The sequence below is a fragment of the Hoplias malabaricus genome, chromosome 3 (assembly GCF_029633855.1).
Source record: "Hoplias malabaricus isolate fHopMal1 chromosome 3, fHopMal1.hap1, whole genome shotgun sequence".
NCBI lineage: Eukaryota > Metazoa > Chordata > Actinopteri > Characiformes > Erythrinidae > Hoplias > Hoplias malabaricus.
In genome coordinates, this window is record NC_089802.1 from 62,954,369 (window position 1) to 62,977,549 (window position 23,181).

Sequence of the window (23,181 nt, forward strand, 5' to 3'; positions counted from 1 at the left end):
TAACGTGTTTCTTGGACTGAATGAAAAACGGCTCGTATATATCTTCAAAACAAATATACAGTTCGTTATTTTGATTGGGAAGTGTGGGCGCGCTTAAAGCACTCTTGCACCTCATTGGTCAGTCTGAGTGATCACCTGTTTTTAGCGGCTCAGGGGCTCTCGGCTGTATAATAAAAGTCCCAAACTGTTAGAGGTCAGGGGCTTCGTGACACAAGTGTTTTCAGTTTGTGTGAGATTAAAGACTTGTAGGTGTATTGGGTTTTTGTATTAGAATTTAACATGGTGGGATATTTTATTGGAATATTAAATCGTCAATAAATTACGCTTCGTGAAATTAAATAAGCATTATTATTATTATTATTATTATTATTATTATTATTATTATTATTATCCAGGCAAGTAAAGTATAAACAATAACAAATACATTGACTTTAAACTATGTGTTTGCATAAAATATAACAAATCATATTGCACAAGCAGGAACAATTAAAACAAAAAGAAAATACAGATAAAAAAAAATAATGACCAAAATAAATTAAAATAAAACTGATATCATATTCAATCTTTTAATAAATGTGTCTACAAACCACTGATGCTTCCAGACTCGCATCCTTCAAATTATTCACTTCATAAATTTCATATGCTATAAGGCAGATAGTAATGCTGGAAATGTCCTCTTTCCATTGGAGTAGTGTAATTTATATAAATATGAAGACAATGAATGGAGGAGAAGCTGGCTTCAAATATAAAGTGGCTAAATGAAATGCAGAAATATAAAAGGGAATATGGAAATTAATAATCTGTACAAAAATGTGATCCAAAAGGTATAAATCATGCATCAAAGGGCTGGTTCTCAGGATTATGAATTGATGGGGTATTATTCAGTCAAGTGTTCAGATTTCTATTTTCTATTATAGGAAGTTCGTCATTTGTGCTATGTATAAACCTGGCATCACCGAATTCCTGAAGTTATCCTGAAACTAACAAACTCTCATTTATCTACAAATGTGCTATCAAATATTATCCACTTTATTTATAAATTACCACATGAAAACTAAAAAAGAAATGGGGCTCTAATAGGCAAACACACTTCAACCCAGGTTGAAGACCATGGCCAGGGGCACCATAAGTTTTAATCTGACACATCCTTCAAGGTACTGGAGTGTTTTTGAACGTTTAGAGATTTATGACCATAAATGTGCAGAGCCTAATATTGCCCAATAAGGCCTGTCATTATCAAAACACAAGCCATTTAATGTTTATTTGTATTTATTCAATAAATATAGTATTTTTACATAAAGGACACTTTGGAGATGCCCAAAAAGACACATAGAGATGCCATGTGATTATGATTTCAGACTTGAGTAAATCCATATACATAAAATTATACACTCAAATCTTTTTTCTGGTAAAGGTTTACATATAGGAATCAACATCTGAGTCAGATGAAGGACCTCAGACGATGCCTTCACAGTGATAGAAGAATGATTGTGAGCATCTAAATTATTTGTCATTTAGCAGTAAATTGAAAGCATATGGAAACATTCTTATCGTCAAAAAACACCATGAGTCAGAGGACCTAAGACCTTTGTGCTGTTTTAGTTGTAGTTTGGACACATTTTGCCCGCATCTTATGCCTTACAAATGTGATGCCTCTGACTAAATACAGCTTTAATTTCCCTCACTTTAGTTCCTGTGGAAAGGAAAAATAAAAATCTTCTCTGGATCAACATGTCAGATAATTTAGAAGTGATTAAAAAGTACTTGATAAAATTTGGATACATTTTATTTATATAAGGGCACTGCAGGTAGTGTCGTTTCCAGCTCCAGGGTCCTGGGGTTGTGGGTTCAAGCCCCGCTCCAGTAACTGTCTGTGAGGAGTTTGATGTGTTCCAATTTCTCCCTTCTCCTTTCAGTCAAAGAATCAAATGAATAAAATGTACACGGACTGTCAAGCATTACATAAACGTTTCTCTCTACAGATATGTCTCTCTATTAGCCACATGACATCCAGGCTGTTAGAAGAGAAGAGGAAGATACAAGGAATGAACATTTTTTTAGTAAAGGAAAACGACTTAGGCTACATGTTGAGTACTGTAGTTATTTTCTGACAACGTTAAGAGAAACGTTGACACTGAAATACACACCCCAATGTTCACCCCAAGATGGCGCCAGTGCATTACAATTCTGTGAAGATGACTGATACTATGCGACGAAATGGAGCGACATATAAATAGCAGGCTGTTCCTTCCAAGCCTGCAATAGTATTGAAAGAGAAATTCAAAACCCTGAGAGGGTACTTGGACTTAAATTGAGGATAGGACTTTTACTGCTGTATGCCCATTCAAATATACAAAAATACAGTGCCTTAATACAGCCATCGAGTATTTTAGAAGGTATACCATACTTTAGTAATTAATATTGTTCAGAATCCACAATGTAATTAAAAAATATTCAAATGAAGAAGGAGATATTTAACAGAACATTGCAAAGAGTGCAAGCACTTATAATATAAACTTTATCCCACACTCTTTCAACAGGAAATATAATAGGGCAACAGGAAGTGTGGCTTACAGCTCCAAGGCCCTGAAATCATGCATTTGTTCCTGAAATGGACACTTAACAAGTTAAGGTCAGTGTGAAGAATTTTAATTTTACGTTTAATTAAATAGTGGCCTTGAAGGTCAATGCTGAAAGATGAGATAAACAGGAGATATTAAACACCCAGTCAGTAACACTTTCTGAATCAAAGATAAAAAAAAAAGGTTGGAATATCAGTGTTGCCATGGCAGCAGACATGATGGCCTGTACTTTGTCAAAAATCACAAGCACAGGTTTTTCAAACTGACCACTTGCATTTCAAAATATTTTTATTAAGTTTTCTTAATTCAATTAACTGTTCATTCATATTTTCAAGAATAAAGTCTTTGTGTAGTGGAATTGGATGAGGACAGGCCTGTTCACACTCGTGTTATATCTGGCCTTGATATTAATAGTTAGATGGAGGATGATTTCACAAATGTTTTCACATAAATGGTAATAGTAGTAGGTAAAGAAAATATACCACAACAACAAGAATTACAAAATTGGTCTAGACCTCGGTCTCCCAGAAATCCAGGCAGACTACTGATTGTTCACTGGAGCTATTTTACCTGAATACTTCTGAGCAAGTGCGGCACGGTCATGCAACACATGGTGTCACTGTAACACAGATCCAGGGTTCTTGAGTTGTGGGTTCAAACCTCACTTCTGGTCACTCCAGGTGTTTCATCTCACAGTCCAAAAATGCATGTTAGTTGGTGGAAAGGTTATTCAAAATTGTCTACAGGCAAGAGCGTGTTCTGAAAGGGAGTGTGTTGTGGCCTGTGATAGACTGTCACCCCATCCAGGGTGTGTTTCTTCATTGCAACCCACTGAGTCCGGGTAAGCTCCAGACCCACACTGAACAGGATGAAGGGTTACAGTAAATGAATGAATGCTATTGGATGATCTATTTTTTATGTTTAAATCAATAAAAAGAGCAGCTGAAAACTTCCATTTTCATTAAAAACAGGGCCATTTAAAGGATATTTATTGAGCTTTAGGTACATACACTACATGGCCTAAAGTTTGTGGACATCTGTTCATAGATTTCTATAGAAATCTTCATAGGGAGTTTCACCTCTATGATTTCAGTTATTGACAGGATGTTTTTATGACCTTTTATGACCTTTATAACCTTCTGGTTGAGGGAGATAATTTGTCCTGACAGTAATAAAATGAAGGAGTGGTCACTGTAAAAACAATTGTTATTTTATTTAAATTAATAAAAAAACATTAATATTTAAAATTACTTTTTACAGAGCTTCTGAATGAAAGCATGATGCCCTGAAGCACACGTGCAGCTGCACACATGTGTCACAAGGTTTTTTATGGAGAGGAAACAGGCTGTTTGAACATCTGTGTGACTTTAACATAGGGGAATTCACTTCAATCTTTGAATATGTAGTGTACATTTAAGTGAGCCTTTGATAATATTACTTTCTGGTGGTATTTGAGGCAGCTTTATTGCAACAATCAAGTCCCTGGAAAAGACGCCTTGTTGGTACGACAGGGTCACAGATCATTTTCTTGAAAAGGAACGGGGGGTTGAATTTACGTATAAATAAACCGACACATTTTATGATGTAGGCCGAAATTGAGCTTCCCCTCCTTGAAAGACCAGCATCCGCCACTGGTGGGAACACACCCTGGAGATTCTGTTTGTATTATCCCACATAGAACATAAACAACATTTTATCCTGCTCCTGTAAACTTACATTTAACGACCAGCTTTTGTGTCAACTGTTTATTCCTTTGTAGCTGACTTCTCAAGGAATATTAAGAAGCCCAGTTTACTGTCCAGTCTTCCATGGTTCTGCAGTTTTACAGCAGTGAGAGGATGGGGACACTCTTAGTTCCATTAGAAGTGGAGACATGCCCTTGGCAGCAAAGACTTTTTACATCGAGGAGAAGCTCAGCCACCGGCACATCTCTGTGATAACAGGAGTGGATGATTGACTTTATGATGGAGCATGGAGAGTGGGCGATATGGCTCTAAAATAATATCATGATATTATTGGCTGCCTTGCGCCCAATGATTTCAGGTAGGCTGAATAGATAATGAATGAATGAATGAATGAATGTATTAAATGGTTTTTTTATTAAAATGTTTTATTTTATTATAAATGTAATTTCAATCATTCAGAGACACTTTCCACCGTACTTCACTGTGTCTAATCGACTCATGTAAAGAACGTATGCCAAATTGTGGCTAATCGCATGATGTCAATAGGTAAACATGTTAGAATATCACGATATCATGATATTTACTTTTTTAAATCATTTTAAAAATGATGACGATATTATTGCGAACAATATATGGCACAGCCCTAATGGAGAGCACTGGAAACTGCTCTGGAAAATACCAGAAATAACTGAAAACATAATACCACCACAACAAACATTTAGTGCATATAAACAGAAGAAGAAATTTCCTTTATTGGAAAAAATCACCTTTATTGATCCCCTTAAGGAATTTAGTTCTCTGCATTTGACCCATCCATGGCAGTGAACACACAAACAAACACTAGTGAGCAAGTCTTCACAAACACTATGGGCAGTGAACATACACACAACCAGAGCAGGTGGCTGCCAAACACCTCAGCGCCCGGGGAGCAGTTTGGGGGTTAGGTGACTTGCCCAAATTAAACCATTGACCCTCCGTCCTCAAGCTCTCTTCTCTAACCTCAAAGCCACAGCTTCCCCCCAAAAGTCAAGAGTCTTAATAATGCAGTAAATGAACAAATGTTGACTCATCATTAGGAAAATTGGAGGCGGCGAGTCTTGAGCTGAACCTCCTGAAGACCTTATCTTTCCAGTTATTCATTATACTGGAAGCGCCATGTCACTTCATCTCAGAGCTGGCCTTTATATAGCTGCTTTACTTGCCAAAGGGTCTGCACTTGAAGTGTAGTAATTTAACGAACACCAGGATGTGATGGAAGATTGGAACGTTTTAATAACAAACTGCCATTTCTGCCTCAAACATAAAACCTTTGGAAATATTGGAAAAGTATTAGAAAAGCTTGTGGATGTGCAATCATTGACAGTGACTTCTGGAGGTTGTATGAAATCAGGTTCTTTACGATTACCGAGTACCACATGACGTGGAGTTACATTGGCGGGAGTAAATAGAGCATTTAGCACATTCCAGACACAAATGGTGTAAAGAAACCCAACACACAAGCAAAAGATATGTATGTTGTAGCCACATTGTAAAGACAATACAATATATGTCTACATTGCAGTCCTGTCTTCATGGCAGATCCTCTTGATTATGATAACTCCATGAGAGCCTTTGAGCATGGTATAAAAGCCAGCCCTAGTAGCCTTAATGGCCCTCTATTTCTTAGCAAAGTTCACAAGTAGACAGCTTAAAGAGTTGGTTCAATTTTATGGGGAGGAGCTGGACAAAGCTGTGTATGTGAAGGCTGTTGTGGCAGATCTTTCCACCAAGTTAAGAGAATGGTAAAGAGCAGGGATTGTACATGGAACACAAAGCAGAAAAAGAGTGCAGTAAGCTAAATGACAAGACTCAAGTCACCTTTAATTACTATTCTTACAATACAACATATCTCCCTCACAAGAGAAAAAAAAGATAAAAAAAAATATATATATATATATATATTTTATTCAAAATTATTTTGAAGCATTTCTACTAGTTTTCATTCATCTTCTATAACAACTTCATCTTCATCAGGTGTGCTGTAGATCCAGATCCTAGTTGCAAACATTATGTGCTAGTCAGCAACACACCCTCGACAAGACATCATACTCATAAAAGTGGATAAGACTGCTCAGCTATTCCACCTATTAATATGTTATGGACAATGGGAAGGGCCCAGAGGAAAGCCAAGCAAACATGGGACGTCTAAGTTACAATGGGTATTTATTAATTTATTATTTTATTAAGAGAAAATAAATAATACAAGACAGAGTTTGTATTAAGAATGTGCAGTTTATTGGACCAAAACACTACTGTAGCAATAAGGATAGATTTTCACAAAGCGATGTAATGGGTTTTTCATATTTAATCAAATATTTGATCTTTTTCCCATTTTGAAATCCGTAGAAATTTGTTACCAGGTTCTATAGTTTTTCATTTCCAGAGGGTCAATCTACAGGAAATTTAAGCATAAATGTAGTTGTTTCAATGTTTCTTGCAGCATTCAGCAATGACATAAGAAAACACACTGGGCCCGGTTTCCCAAAAACACCATAGTGTTAACATCTTATCAGGAAAGTGTTCAGTGTGATGCTCATTCAACCATTTAAGAACCTTCTTTGTTCTAACATGCTTTAGGGAAACCCAGCCCAGGCCTTTATTGTGCATAGAGAGGAGCTGAATGAGTAATAGCATGCAAATAACAGTATACTTGATTTTCAAAGTGATACTTCAGTTGATTCCCTCTCCTTCCCTGATGTGGTTTACTAAAAGGAGTTAGTGGTCTTGTGCAATGTTGGGCAATATGTTTTATATCTGTTTTGTGATAACACCTTAACACTAATCTTCAGTTTTATTGAAAATGAGCATTATACAGTATAATGCCAACTAAATAAAACACAAATTTTGCAAGGTGATATTTTTCAACCTTCGTTTATTTAATTAAAATTATCTTTTGTCCTTTAAGCTTAGTATCCAGTGTCTGGCGGTTAACTACATTAATCATAACTTAATGACTGTTTTTAGATTATTTGAAAAAACTTAAATATATACAACATAATAAGCTCCAGAAATCTGCTTTCTGTGTTAATATTTAAAATTACACACTGCAATAAATCATCGCTGTCCTATTAAAAACATGTCAACTTGTGTCAACTGTTAGTTTACTACATCATTTGAACCAATAGAAATGCTCCAGAATTATTTGGAATAAAACCATTTTATATAGGTTTTTTCCTTCTCCTGTAAAAGTACTATTTTGGGAGATGGAAAATTTTAATTGGACAGCGACAATATTCAAAAAATATCATGATATCGAAATGTATCAACACTGGCCAGCACTAGTCTAAACTTTTAGGTGGCTTTCAGATATCTATATTCTGCCTATAGTTACTTTCTATAAAATCCATCCTGTCTAACACTAACAAAAAAGTGTCTAATTCTAACAATCTTCAATAACAAAAACAGAGACATGGAAACTATTAATAATCAGGAGTTCTGATACATTAAGGCATCTGATGTGAAAGTATTACATCACTGACATAGTTATTATATTTAAAGGGGTGTCAACTCAGCAGTAAATATTAAACTCTGAATTACGGCAAAAAATATGTAACTTTATCCTTTAGCCAACACTGGATTTGAATGTGTGTGTGTGTGTGTATCTGGGGTGTGTGGGCTGTTTGTCCATTCTGTCCACTTCTAAACAAAATGTGATGGACATAGCAAACTTTATACTTTTTAATCAAATTACCCTAGCAAATAGAATGTTTAATTTATATTATTATATAAGGCATTTACTGCAGTTGTGGTTTAGTGGTAGAAATACTACCAAGTTAGCTCACTAAAGTTAACATTAGTTTGTTTCCATGTAGTCCCATCTCCCAAATCAAATTAAACAAAAAACAAAACAAAAAAAGTGCAAGAATGTCTCAAATGAATCAACCAGCAATTGTTTTTTATTTGAAAGTTCATAGTAAATTCATGCAGTCTACAGCTAAGAGCATAAACAGAATTAAAGAAATAAGTTGACAACCCCTTTAAAATACCATTTTACGTAGTTGAAAATAATTTTGGGTGTTCGGATATGAAGTGAATGCAGCCTAACAGGTTTTACTAGTTTAAAGCAAATCTGATTAACAGGACAACACAAATGTACAAAGTGGCACAGAAAGAAACGGAGCTACCAAAAATGAATGACAGATGCAAATCCCAAAAAAAAATAATTACTTAACAATGGTGGGCACCTGGAACAACGGTTTGAGTAGATATTAAATGGGAAATTGATAAGGAAAGTATTTTATATCCAGTGTTACAACCTAAATAACTTTAAAAAGACTGGAGAATTTTGTCAATTTCTTCAATCTTCCTCAAGAAAGGATTGCATAGGCCCTCTTGCATTTCAAACACTACGTGTGGTGTCCATCAAACACCAGGTCACTGAAAATTACGTGTTTATAAAGCAAAGAATTTATAAAGCACATGTATTTGCATTCCGATTAATAGGAATGGTACAGTGTTTAGCAACAGAAACTCTGTTGAATTTTCATACAACTCTACTGGCTAACTATTGTGGCAGTAGAAGAATAAATATTAGGAGGTTTTTAAAGCAGCATGCTTTTATACATAAATAACTGTCAAATCAGGTTATCAAGCACAACATAGCTTCCCTGGTTTGGGACTTACATTTTATGAATCAATACAATCATAACTGCACCACAGTGTGGGATGTAATGTGCGGACATTGCCTAACGAATACAAAAAGGGAATACAAAAAATAAAATGACAGGATAGATAAATAGAGGAATTAGTAAGTCTGTGCAGCAAAATGCTGCTGAGAGTCAAGAAAACACAAATATTTTAGCACTGTGGAAAGAAACTCTACTGAATTATCTAAAAAAAATACACAAACAAGGAAACATACACAAATAAAACAATTTACATGAAGATATTGCGGGTTGGAAACATATGAGTAATTTCCTCGCTCCCTGGTATCTTTCCATCTTTCAAAATTTATATTTTTTAAAGAACCAACATCTTGTACCAAATCAATAAGCATATTCAGTCAAACAAATATTTCTTACTGGCAAATTTGTTCAGCTGAATTAAAAAACGGCAGCATTAAACCTAATTAAATAAATATGCTTATTAACTCTAAAATAATAAAGCATATTTCCATTTGGGTACTAGACCACATTATCTGACCAGCTGACAAAACCATATGAAAAATAAAACAAAACAAACAAAAAAAACCTTTATGCAAAGTACTGTGCCCTCTTTTTTTTAGTCCCCATGTTAATAACAAGAGACTGGGCAAAAGAGGATTAAGGAGGTGGTTAAATCATTCTGTTATCCACACTTACATTCCATTAGCAAAGGTAGCATTTGTTTCCTGATTTATGCTCTCTTTGACCTCAATGGGCAAGGAGTCAAACAGGTGGTCTTCTACGATGAGACAGTTTCGCCGCAGGAGTCGGCACTGGCCGAGCTGAGCTGGAAGGCGGTCCAGGCAGTTTCCCTTCAATTCCAGATGTGTTAGCTGCACCAACTGGCTGATTTTCTCTGGCAAATTAGAGATACAGTTGTGCCCAAGACACAGGGTACGAAGCTTTGTGCATTTGAACAGCTGCTTGGGCACCACCTCCACTTTGTTTCCTGTGATCGCAAAATGCTGGAGGTTCTGGAGGAATCCTATCTCTAATGGAATCACCACAACGGAGTTGTGACTTAAGTCCAAGTATCTTAGCTTAAGCAGATTAAACAAAGGGAGGGGCAAGGACTCTAATTTGTTGTGTGAAAGATATAAGGACTCAAGGTTCTTTACATGGCTTATAGACAAGGGAATGGTAATTATATTATTGTGCCACAGTTTGAGACACGTAAGCCTTTTGAGGTGTTGAAAGCTGATGACCTCCTCAATGGTGCGGATATTGTTGGACTTCAGGTCTAACTCCTGTAGGTTGGTCAAACTAAAAATGGCATGCGGTATCCTTTCCAGTTCACAATTATGCAGCTCGAGATCTGAAAGGTTTGTCATCTTTTTCAAGCTATTCAAAACCAGCAGCTTTGTACCATCATTGTGTACCACAAGTTTGATGAGGTGAGGAGCTAAATCTGTTATGTTCGTCGGGATCTTGGTAAGGTTGCTCTTCAAATGTAGAACTTTCAGGTGCCTCAAGTCCCTGAGGGATTCTAAACCTATCATTTTGTTATTTTCAGAGTTCAGGTTTCCTACCAAGTAGAGCTCCCTCAGGTTCTTTAACAAGTAAACCCACGTGGGGATCTCTGCAACGTCCGTGAACTTGACATGAAGGCACCGTAGGTGGTCTCGGAGGAAGCTGAATGCTGTCTGCTCAACTTTGGCAGGGCAATGATAAAAATGCAACTCCTGGAGGTTGATCATCTGGGAAATTTTGGCTGTTATCCGTGCTTCAGGGATTAGCTCCAGTTTTAAAATCTCCAGGTCAGTGAGCTCAAACACAGCATCAGGAACACCTGAGAGCATAAACAGATGGAGCTCTAACTTGTCCTGCGAATTGCGAGTCACATGCTGCCGTAGTTTTTCAAATGTCCACTCATGATTCAGGCTAATTTCTCGCAGCTTGTTCTCACTGACCTCCGAGAGAAAGACACCAAATCGTTTTGAGTACAGCTGATCATACTGATCGACCATGTGCAAGAGGAAAGCAAAGTCGTTCTTTACATCAGGAATATCACTAAAGCTGCTCTCTTCTCTTACTTTCTCAAAGGAGTACTCCTTGAGGGGCCGCCTGAACAGCCAGAAAAGTGTGTGAATGCACACCAGTCCATAAATACATATAAGAGCAATGTAGCTAATAAGCAGCTTTTTCAACATGAAAGCCATGTTATGAGTGCAACTGAATTTGGTGTAACCAGTTAAATGCTTAATTTTTGGTTCACACTCATGGTCGAAATCAATGGAGGCAACAAATGTCGAGGTGTAACACAGAATCAGAATGAACTTAAATGTCTTTATCACTGTTTGTGTCACATAAAGTTTGTAAATCAAGTCACTGTCCTCAACATGTACCCGAAACTTCCTCACTTTCTCAAAAAGGGCCTTGGCCTGCTCACCATCCTTCTTATCCAGTATCGTCATACTTGGGACTTCAATTACAGGTTTCTCTGCAGAGAACTTTAAGCTGGACTTTGCGAGCATTGGTGTGGATTGGTTTGGACTTCCTTCTTCGCTGCTGGTGGAAAAATGCTTTGGTAACGATGGAGCTCCTGTCAGTCTTTGTTTGTTCTCTTCTGAATCTTCACAAGCTGTTTCAGACAATGCTTTTGTGGTCCAAGGGGACTCAAAACATTTCCCCAAAATGGAAACAAAATGCTCTATCTTTGAACTCGTCTTTGGGTACTTGAACCAAAAGTTGCTGCTGACCATGAGCACAATAGTGTGAATAAGAGCAAGATATGGAAAGTATTTTGAATACCAAGGGAGGGCAACATGGTAGCACATCTGGTTAACAAAGACATACTGCTGAAAGTCCAAGTTTGTTTTCACCCCTGTCGGCTGAGGCTGTCCAGCAGTGGCTGGGTCAGGGAAGGGCACAGCTGTTTCAGCTCTGTCAGTGCTTGCAGACACAGCTGCTGAAGTTACTGGATTTCCTCCTGTCCAAATGCCAGAAGTTGTTTCTGGTGGCTTTTGTGTTGTGAAGGAGTCCAGAACAGGCAAGCAAACTACCTGGTCTTTGGTCAACTGCATTGTTCCAGCAAATATTGCCACCATGAGCATGACAATGCCCAAATAATCCATAAAAACATCCCACCATGGTTTCAGTATTCGATAGGTTGGCTGGATATCGTTCAGAGAGGCAACTTCTGTGAGGGTAAACATTCCTAAGGGCAAGAAGAAAAAGAACAATTTATTAGCATAATGTATTATCATAGTCACTGATTAACTTTAAAATGTGTTTGGTAATTGTGCATATGCATATATTAACGTGTACAAATATGTCTTAAGGCATTTTTGTGTAACTTAGGATTGTTATTCAAAATTCAATCATTCTCTCACTCACTTGTCATTTTATGGTGACTGTGGTGTAGTATGACAAATGACCATTGTCATTTTATTTTAAAATATTAACCTAAAATCTAAGAATTAATACCCCACATTCACGATCGCCAACATCGAAATCACCATCCTTAAATGTTCTAAATCAAAACTCACACATATTATCCCAAAACAGAACAAATCCATGCACATGATTCTGCAGTGCTTTTACCTCGATGTAACTCATAATAAATGCAGTGATGAATAAATTCTTCTCATTTCATTATTTCTTGAGTAAAATGACAATTGTCATGTTTAATAATACACAACACTTACCATAAAATGACACAATAGTCGAAAAATATTTTAATTTTTAATTACATTTATATGTTACCAATACAGATAATCTGAAATTATCGGTTGTTAGTGCTAATAACTGTAAAGCAAAGCCTTCAGTGGTCAGTAGCTGAAAATCAGTTAATTAAATAAGGCCTTTATTTAGGCCTATTTGCTCTGTGTGACTTGCTGATCTAGTCAAGCTAATAATTAATATTTAGTTAACAGTTATTAGCTGTACTTGCTGTAACAAGGATAACAGCTTGTATTAAGTAAAGATTGATCTTACACAATGCAACGATTTTAGGCTTCCTCTAGAGGCCACTAAAGATTTTGGTTTCAAACCTTGGTCTCCACAATCACCACTAAACTGTTTGGTGCAAATCAAAGCAATCCTTAAAGCAAGCCTGTATTTCAAATATGGAAGCTGATGCTAACAGCAGTATTGACACAGAAGGCAAAAAGTGAAAAATGTAATGTTTCCAGATGAATACAATACTTTAACACAAATTCTTATTTTGGCAGCTGTGGTTTTCAAGTAATATATTTTACACGTGAAAATTATGCACATACATAATCATAGCAGACAGGGGCTTGCTATGCAGTTTATGCAATAATTCTTTATTTATTGCCTATTACTGTATTCTATGACCAACACCCAGCTGCCCAGCCCACTACTCCAACTGTAATGATTACAAATGGTTACAATGAAATGGTCGCAAAGGAAAAAACAGGCTAACAGATCTCTGGCTAATGTCAGTTACCATGAGAGGATTTTCCTTCTTCCAAGTGCTTGACCATTAGACCAGCAGAAACATATTACATGCATCTTCTAGGTTACATTTTCAGTATGATAATAGATAAAAGAACAACAGTGCTGCAGTGGTGGACCATGGCCAAAACTAAGATTTTTCTCAAATACAGAGTTACAGGAATTACTGTGACATTCTTTCATATTCTGCAAAGGCACTTGCGCAAGCAGTGCATTTTTAACACCCAGGTCTTCAATATTAAAACCACAAGAAACGTGTGAACAATGGCTGTGCCTCTTATGTAAAACCCACTGAATCGTAAGGTTAATATATAATTTTTCTTTGTCTGAACAGGTAAATGTACAATATATGTTCAAAATATTTACTGGAGAAAGTATAATTAAATGTCTGATTTGTGATCCAAGTTATAATAATCACTGTAGATTTGATGAACAAAAACTCTGCATACCTGTCTTGATGGGTCCTGCAGATTTTCCACTTACTAAACTCTACTGAAGTATATGTTGAGACTTGCTTTACCTTAGGGGCCTCATTCTTTCCCTTCGCTGCACTAACTGTTCAAGTCATAACTTTGTTCTGTGCTTCCTTGTCTTGCAGATCCTATTCTCAAGCCTTATCCTTCCTTTGAAATGACTGTTAAGTAGGCTTTGATATTAGCATAGCCACTGTAAAGACAGGGAGCAGTATCCCAGATAACAGACAACCCTAGAGACATGGGAATATTTTGAATTAAATTACAGTTGTTAATTGGCAAATGCTACATAAGCATCACAATGCAAAAAAAGTTTTGGCCAAGAGGACAACCTAGCAAGTTCAGCACATATAACAGAATGGTGTGTGTGTGTGTGTGAGTGTGCCACCAGAGAATTTTAATTGAAGAGGGGGTTAGACAGCAATTGTCCCCTAATGCTGCATTAACCAATATGTAATTTACTTAAATTACATTGATTACTACACATAAGGCATGTTATCTACACTGTATAAATAACAGCAATTAGAATCCCCATCGAGGTATCATCATTAATACTGTAATAGATTAATTAAAGACAGAACTGTGTCCTCGGTGACAGGGTGAAGGACATTTTTCAACAAAATCCTCCAAATATAAAACAAAGGAAAAATAATTCCGTTTGGAAACAAAGCGCAGTCTGACTCATATCTGGAGGCATCATCACCTCTCTGTCACTAGACTGCTAATAAAAGCCAAAGCCTTTAAAGTTTATTTAAAAAACAAAGGCTATCATAAAAATCTTGATAGAAATACAGAACAAAACAGCTTCTCAGACAGTGTAAAATTCAGTTACGTCATTCTGAGACAAGCAAAGCAGGCTTTGGAATGTGGCTTTAGAGACTCGTCTGATTTCCTATGTTTTACCACTGTTTGCACAACACTGAAACTCGTTATTGTTCCCCATCTACTGCGAGACACATAGTGGGCATAAACTGACCGAAAAGAAAGGTCAAAAAAGCTTGTTAAAATTGTGATGGAATGCTCCAAATGCCTTTAATACTGTGACATACATTGTTGCACTGAAAGACATTTCAGCAAAAAGGCTGCACAGGAATAAAAGAAGCATTCTTATAGGACATTAGTAAACACCAAGTGCTACTATTAAACTATAATAGTGATATTTAGTGAGATATGAATACAATTTAAGTCATGCTTAAATTGTAAAAAAAAAAGTCATGTCGCCAATATTTAAAAGAGCATTCCACATTAAATTGAATTGTAATTTAAAATGGTTTTCATAGTTTATAGTTTAGTTTATCAATTCTCCCTCACTACAGCATGCATAAAACAGTGAGAACATAAGACATGTACAATGCCCAGGACATTTTGGAGGGCCTTGTGTGAACAAGCAAAATGCTAAGATGATTAAAACTGGCACGTTTCTGTATTTTTATTTTTCATAGGAGTGTATTTTTCTACAAAAAACAAAGAACAACAATCAGAAATCTCCCGTGCTTGGCCAAATTGGTGTAAATGCACAACCTGGCCAGAAAAGCAGAGTTGTGTCTTTAAAGGTTAGGTTTTAATAAGTTTTGTACCTAGTAAATAAAAGATGTATACTATTCAAGCACAGGCTATTCATTAATGGAAATTTTTATAGCAGGCATGCACGCAAGAACACATACATCGTTGTCCTGTTCATCTAATATGATAGAGTCATTACAAATTAAGTAAACTTAATTTGCAGCAAAAGTGGGAAAAAACACCTTTAAATTCTACTCATAATCTAAACTGTATGCCTTTATTGTTTTTTTAGACCAGAAAATCTCACACTTCCATCTTACTGTACTCACTGTTATCAACATAATGGTAATTTCTTGATTTCTTGACCCTTTCACCATTCAAAAGAGAGGCACATACATTTTCAGTTGTAAGAATACATTCAAATGCCTTTCCCCAAGCACAAAACCTCACATTCATTAATATGTAGCACTTACTGGATCCCAGATTGTACCTGTTGTATTAGTGAATACTTATGCCTACACAGAGAGCTGTAATATGCCTGTGGTCAGTGTACCCAGATCAGTCATGTGAAAAATGACGTCATTCTTTCCAAGGCTGGCAGTTTCAGAAGAAATGGAGACCCAAAGAGCATGACTTTAAAGTGCGTACAGTTACAGGCATCTGTTTTCACTTAAGAGTAAGTGAACTTTTAGAACAGGCCCTTTTCATAAGTGGCTTCATATGACGAGGTTTGTTAAGCTTAGAAACAATCCCACCAGGCAGAAAAATCACAGAAGTCTGTTAGATGCTGCACTATATGGCGAAAAGTATTCACTCACTCATCAAAATCAATGAATTCAGGTGTTCCAATTATTTCCATGGCCACAGGCATATAAAACCAAGCACCTAGGCATGCAGACTGCTTCTACAAACATTTGCAAAAGAATGGGTCGCTCTCAGAAGCTCAGTAGTGATTTTCACTGTGGTACTGTAGCAGAATGTCCAGTTGTGAAATGTCTTCGCTACTAAATATTCCAGTGTACTGTCAGTGGTATTATAACAAATTGGAAGCGATTGGGAACAACAGCAACTCAGCTACAATGTTGTACGCCACATAAAATGACAAAGAGTGGTCAGCGGATGTTGAGGCACATAGTGCAGAGTTCGTCAACTTTCTGCAGAGTCAATCACTTCAGTCCTCCAAACTGCATGTGACCTTCAGTTTAGCTCAAGAACAGTTCATTGAGATAAATGAAATGGGTTTGCAATTCAAGCGTGGGATGCAGTTGCGTAAAGCACACTTTCACCGGACTCTAGAACAGTGAAGACATGTTCTCTGGAGTAACGAATTACACTTCTCCATCTGATGGAGGAGTCTTGTTTTGCAGTTGTCAGGAGAACTTGTCTGACTGCTTATCTGTGCCCAGTGTAAAGCTTGGTGGAGAAGGGTTATGATGTGGGCTTGTTTTTCAGAAGCTAGGCTTGGCCCTTTAGTTCCAGTGAATTAACTCTTAATGCTTCAGCATACCAAGAGATTTTGGACAACTTCATGCTCCCAAATTTGTGGGAACAGTTTGGGGAAGGCTCCTTCCTGCTCCAACATGACTGTGCACCAGTGCACAAAGCAAGGTCCATAAAGACATGGATGAGTGAGTTTGGTGTGAAAGAACTTGGCTGACCTGCACAAAGTCCTGACCTCAACACGACAGAATACCTTTCGGATGAATACAAGAGACTGGGAGCCAGGCCGTCTTGTCCAACATCAGTGTTTGACCTCACGAATGCGCTTCTGGAAGAATTGTCAAAAATTCTGATAAACACATTCCTAAACCTTGTGGAAAGTATTCCCAGAAAAGTTGAGGCTGCTATAGCTGCAAAGGGTGGGCCAACGTCATACAAAAACCTATGGATTAAGAATGGGATGTCACCCAAGGCAGATGAGCGAAAACATTTGGCAATGTATTGTATTTCTAACACACATGTAGAAGATGCCTCTACAGGATCTCATCTGAGTTGTTATACATTTGTTTATTACATTTATTCATAAATATTAGAACATAAAATTTAGCTTTAGCTTATAATATTAAAAAATACTAATGTCATTTTGGCCACTTTAGGAAAGAATCAACTTTTTGTCTTCTATTTCAATGCAGCGCATATGAAATACTTATTTTCCATTTTATATTTCTTCATCTATTCAAGGCCATGTATGCAAATATTAAATATCCTATTAAATTCTATTCTCTCTTCTACCTGTTGCACAGCTGGAAGGGCAAAGGCTTGCAAATGCTTCATCTATCATACATAAAGTCAGCCATGGTATTGTTTTTAACTGCTCATTGCTCAGTGCCATTGGATAGTACAACATGCTCAGATTCATTTTTTTTTTTTTGTTTTGTTTTGTCAGTATTTTGGCAATTTTTCTCGCAAATTGTTACACATTGCCAATTCTAACCACAAGTTTTTTCCCCACTCCCTCATGATGTTACAATCCCTGTGAGCTTGAGGGCTAACATATGCTTTCTGAAAGACACATCACCATTTACTTTCAAAACAACTGCAAAAGCAAAGCCACTTCATAGTATTAAAACACCAGAAGAGATTAACAACTGCCCAGATCTATCGCATTAGTGAAGAGTGACAAGGGGGAGAAGGATGGCCATCCCATTCACCCCGAGAGCTAGGTTAATTGTGCTTTTTGACTCTTCTCACTGCATGGTACCTAACTGTACTCGCTTTTAGGTCCATGGTACTTGGTTGGTTTTCTACCACAATAGCTCTGCACCCCCCCCCCCCCCACCACCACCACCACCACCACCATATGAGATATACATATCATGTTTAGTCCCTACATTGTTAGCTTGGAAGCACAAGTCAGGAGGTACTAAGAAAGAGTCCTACACCAAACCAAATTTGCAGAACAGAACAGCTAAATCAGCAGATTAGAACTAAGTAAAATAGTGTAGGTACCCTGCAGTGGAAAAGTCCCAAGTTCTTCAATGGTCAGGACCCCAACAGAGCAGGTATGATTTGGGTGGTAGATCATTCTCAGTGTTGCAGTGACACTGACATGGTGGTGCTGTGTGAGTGGCTGTTGTTCTGGTTTGAGTGGATCATACACAGCAGTGCCATTCAAGTTTTAAACACTGTCCACTCACTCTCCACTCTGTAAGACACTCCTACCTCGTTGGTCCACCTTGTAGATGTAAAGTCAGAGAAAGTAGCTCATCTGTTGCTGTACAGTTTGTGTTGCTCATCCTTTAGTCCTTCATCAGTGGACACAGGACATCATCCACAGGATGCTGTTGGCTGGATTTTTTTTTCTTTTGTTAGTGGACTATTCTCAGTCCAGCAGTAACAGTGAGGGGTTTAAAAACTCAAGCAGCCCTGCTTTGATTGATTCACTCTTGTCAGTGTAATACACAGTAACACCAGCACCACTACCTCAGTGTCACTGCAGCATTGAATCCATCACCCAAATCACACCTGCCCTGTGGGGGTCCTGACCTTTGAAGAAAAGGGTGGTAGGAAGCAAGCACCTTATGCAGACCAATAGATGGATAATCTGTAATTGACAGTGAGTATAGAAATAGTGAGGTGGTCATAAAGCTATTGATTTGTGCATATATACTTAAACAAATCATATCAAATCGCAGACTTGTAATGTGTTCTTCCCAATCCTATTCACTTCCCTGTGTATACGTATAACAATCATCTAGTTGATACATTCATACCTATTTTACCTCTATTTCTCATTTTGAAATTGTGACTATCCACTGACTGTTCAACTTTTTTCTTTTATCCTTATCAAAATAAGAAGCACAATCACAATATTTGGCCATACCATAAATCTACAGTTACCAACTTTGCTGATCCTAGTTACATCCACACTGTTAAAAAAACTGATGAATTTCTAAATGGAGCAACACATGGGTGGAGGGCTGTTACCACACTGTAGCTGACAATTCACACGTCATTACATTACCGTTCACACCTCATTACATTAAGGATGTCAGACACACTGCAGACTTAATAAGAGAACAAGTCAAATCAGCCATAAATTTATCTACCACAAACAGGACAATAACAAGTAATTCAACTCATCTCACCATTTCATGCAGGGGTGTCAAACCAAATCCACAGAGGGCAAAAGCGACATTCAACCTGTTTTTAATCAATGGATCTAATCAACAAATCTTGACTTTCAGTAGTGTGGAGCTTCTGTTTGGTTAAAATAAAAACCCTGCACCCACACTGGCCAATGGTGGATTTGGTTTGACACTCCTGATTTAATGCATGAAAGGATGACTGAAGTACAAGCAAAATCTCATTATCCCTAGCAGCCTTGTGTAATGTCTTCAACCGGTTGATAGTGTCAGGTACTATGATGCTGTAACCACACTTGGGTAATGCAGCACCAACATAGAGAAAGATACTTTCATGGTCAGCCTTGCTTAACCTCAGTTTATTCCCTTTTTTTAACTAGGTCACAAGCTGTATATGGCGCACTGATTTGCTGAGAATAACAGAGCAGTTGTAACTGGCACATACGGTAGCCAATCACAGCTTTTCATGTACACACAAGCTGATTAAATCAGCTTTGAGCCCACTATAAATGTCCCAATGGGGAATGCAGACACTCAGAAGCGGAAGCTGATTTGTCGGGACAGCCCTTAGCACAAACCCCCCCCCCCCACACACACACACACACAAACAATGTAGGTCAGAAGAATGTGGTATGTGACTCTGATGAGTCAACTGCTATAGAGCCCTTCAAAAATAGGCACAAAATGCCCATGAACATGCATTTTTTTTTAAATACGACTTGAATAAATCCATACTTCTTAAAATGTAATGCATACAAGCACACCTCTAAAGTAAACATCCTCCAACAATCCCAATGTATGATAATAATACTTTACTACACCAAACCCTCAGCTCAGACTCCAACAAGCTGTAACCGGAAATGTTTAGGTGGTGCTGCAAGCTTCTGGAGAGAAAAAGATTTCTGGAAATATTCAGACTGAAGCTGATGTCAACTGTGTGAGGAAAACCCAACAGAATGATTAAAATATGCTGTATACTGATCACATTTAGTGAATAAAGGCTATTTACAGTACCTGACCAGGCTGAAAGATTCCATACTGAAACTGCAATTTTCTAGTTTGCAAAACGTTCCACATAAATAATAGTCTACATATTTTAAGTGGTAAAATATTTACTTAACAAAATATAGGGCTTATTAATATTCTGTAGATCAGTTAAACAAATTATAAACAACACTATAAGCATGCATGTGCTTAGTAACAACTGACTGACACAGTACAATCATCAGCCACTCTCTGATTATTAAACTTTTCCCCAATTTCATTCAGCCCAACTGCCTTGTCCCACTGTTTGACCACCTGTATTTCAATAAAAACTTTGTAGAAACCATACTGAAAGGCGCTGAGGCACTCTTTGTAGCAAGGTCGGCTTCACCATGCATACCTACCATGGCTTTAGGACCTCAGACATGTTCATACATGATACACTGTGAGATTTTACATGGTGGGAGCATATGGTGCAGTGGGGGTTCCTTAAGTGCAATAAAATGAAATACTTACTGCATCATATGACATGACCATCCACTATCTCATTTTCCAGAGTCAAGCAAGGCTCTCCAGCTTAAAGACATGCATCCACCTGCTCTGGTCAGTAGCCTTATAATCACCCAGAGACTCACTGAGTGACCAGAGGACTCCCCAGTTCTCTTCAGGTCGTAGTGAGCTGAGAGCTGTCGTTACTGGACTGACAGGCAACTTGAAAGCTACCGTAGGCGACATAAATGTGACGAATACAATATGAATTTCCTCTTGAAGAGATGGCTGATGGTTAAACACGCAGTTAACACTGACCGCATTTCGCCGCTCAGTCCTCCACGATGTCCTCGGTAGTTTAAGGTTTGGGAAAAGAATACAAACCGACAGCTGCTTGTTTTGATCAAAAATGTGGTTATTTTAATTTATATTCAGCCCTACACTAGCCAACAACCGTCTGTGTTTTCCTGCTGTGTCTCAGTATCGTGAGCACGGCAGCACTAACCAGTCTGTACCAGTTTTCCCCCGCACTTCACCTCATCCAGCCCCCCGCTTCCACAGTGACGAGGATTCATACATCTAAGTTACCGGAAAATACACCTACCTCAGTCCAGTGTGGTAATTTTTACAAGATCAAATCCTCCCCCATAGCTCAATGAGCATCAGACAACGAGGAAAGACAGAGCTGGATCTCTCAAAGCATTTCACATTATTGTCAGAAGCAGGAAGTGTGTAAGGGTCAGTGCTTAAGTTTCTCAGGAAAAAAGCAGGGAGAGATACGACTGGGGCTTTTATGTAATAACGGCTGACTACTGAAAGAATACAGTGGCAACAAAGTATGTTTGGATGAGAGATATTTGAGAATATTTACCAATATATGGAATATGCTAGTTTAAAAATACCACGTGAACCTGGTATAAAGGCAATACGTGGGCATAACTTACCTCAGCACATACCAACCACCGCAGAATTTGCCTCAGCCCCCTGCGTGTAAAATGTCTCAGCTTGGGGCTAGTTAGCCATATGGCTCCAAGAAGATTAAGGCCAATTTTCTCTGTTGGCCAAGCAAGCTAAATGTTAGCCAGGCTCCCACTGTAGAAAACACAAATATAACCAACGGGAGGAGAACCATGCAGAACATGTCTTTGTTTGAAGTTGTAAGTGTGAAGTTGAGTTGTGTAAACAGCTGAGAACAGACTCATGTTTATTAAAAGTGGAAATAAAAATATATAAAAAAAAGTAAAGTAAAAGTAAAGTAAAGTAAAGTAAAGGAAAGTAAAGTATTATTCATATCTACACATGAACATGCTTAAGTATGCAAATAATAAGGTGAGGGTCAGGGGTCATGTATATATATATATATATATATATATATATATATATATATATATATATATATATATATATATATATATATATGGTAATAATGCCAACAATTTGAAAAATGAATGCCATTTCCTTTTTATTTCAAGTGCTGCCACCTCATTTGTGCCTCTGAAATACTATATGTCAGTTTGATTACATGACCTAATCTAATTAATTCATTAGATATTAGCAAGGCAGATTGGGGAGCTTACAGTAGCCCAATTAATTAATCTTACTAACAATGAATAGTTAAACTGTAGCATTTTATTTCAACTGTTCGATTTTTGTAAAATATGTCAGAATATGCTCATCCAATATTTAATCTGAAATCAAAGGACATCTGAAATGTATCCCCCATACCTGAATTAACAGCCTGTACCATTTATGGAATGCTTTAAATTGGATGTTGGAACATTGTTGTGTGGATTTGATTGTTTTAGGTCAGGTACTGATGGTAAATTAGTTCTGGATTAGATATGGTCACTCATTCCAGAGATACTAGACATTGGGTGTATTTTATATTTATCTATGTTTCCATTTAGGCGGACAAGCGGTTTCAGACAATAAATGAATGAATGAATAATATGACAACATCATGACAACATTTTTTTCTATACTAATCAATAATTAAACTTTTGTAGCATTGTCACTGTTTTAAAAGTAAATCCTTCTAAAATGTCGAGTAAATACAACTAATGTTTTTAATATTAATGCATTAATTATATTATCATTATATATTCAAATATTTTTCTAAACATCATACATGCTTACATATTTAAATGTAAATTTTTATTATGCTCTTCCTCATTAGCTAAATAAACAGATTTCATGTCTGGCAGGAGTCTTTCTTTCACCTTTATGTCCTTGCTTATGTTGCTGTTAGCTGATGTTAATCGTCTAGCTATTTAGCAACT

At 37.2% G+C, this 23,181-nt stretch overlaps 1 protein-coding gene across 2 annotated transcripts; it reads right to left on the reverse strand.

The window, feature by feature from the left end:
* Positions 1-6,304: 6,304 nt before the first annotated feature.
* lrrc8db (leucine rich repeat containing 8 VRAC subunit Db) lies at positions 6,305-21,623 on the reverse strand. 2 transcript variants are annotated; one of them, XM_066665891.1, is made up of 2 exons: positions 21,507-21,623; positions 6,305-12,106 (listed from the first exon to the last, which is right to left on the reverse strand). In XM_066665891.1, exon 2 carries the CDS (start codon positions 12,102-12,104, stop codon positions 9,603-9,605), a length of 2,502 nt encoding a protein of 833 aa, XP_066521988.1. In that variant the 5' UTR covers positions 12,105-12,106; positions 21,507-21,623; the 3' UTR covers positions 6,305-9,602. The 2 variants fall into 2 exon arrangements, with proteins under 2 accessions (XP_066521988.1, XP_066521989.1); XM_066665892.1 differs by lacking the exon at positions 21,507-21,623 and adding an exon at positions 20,930-21,361.
* Between the last annotated feature and the right edge of the window lie 1,558 nt (positions 21,624-23,181).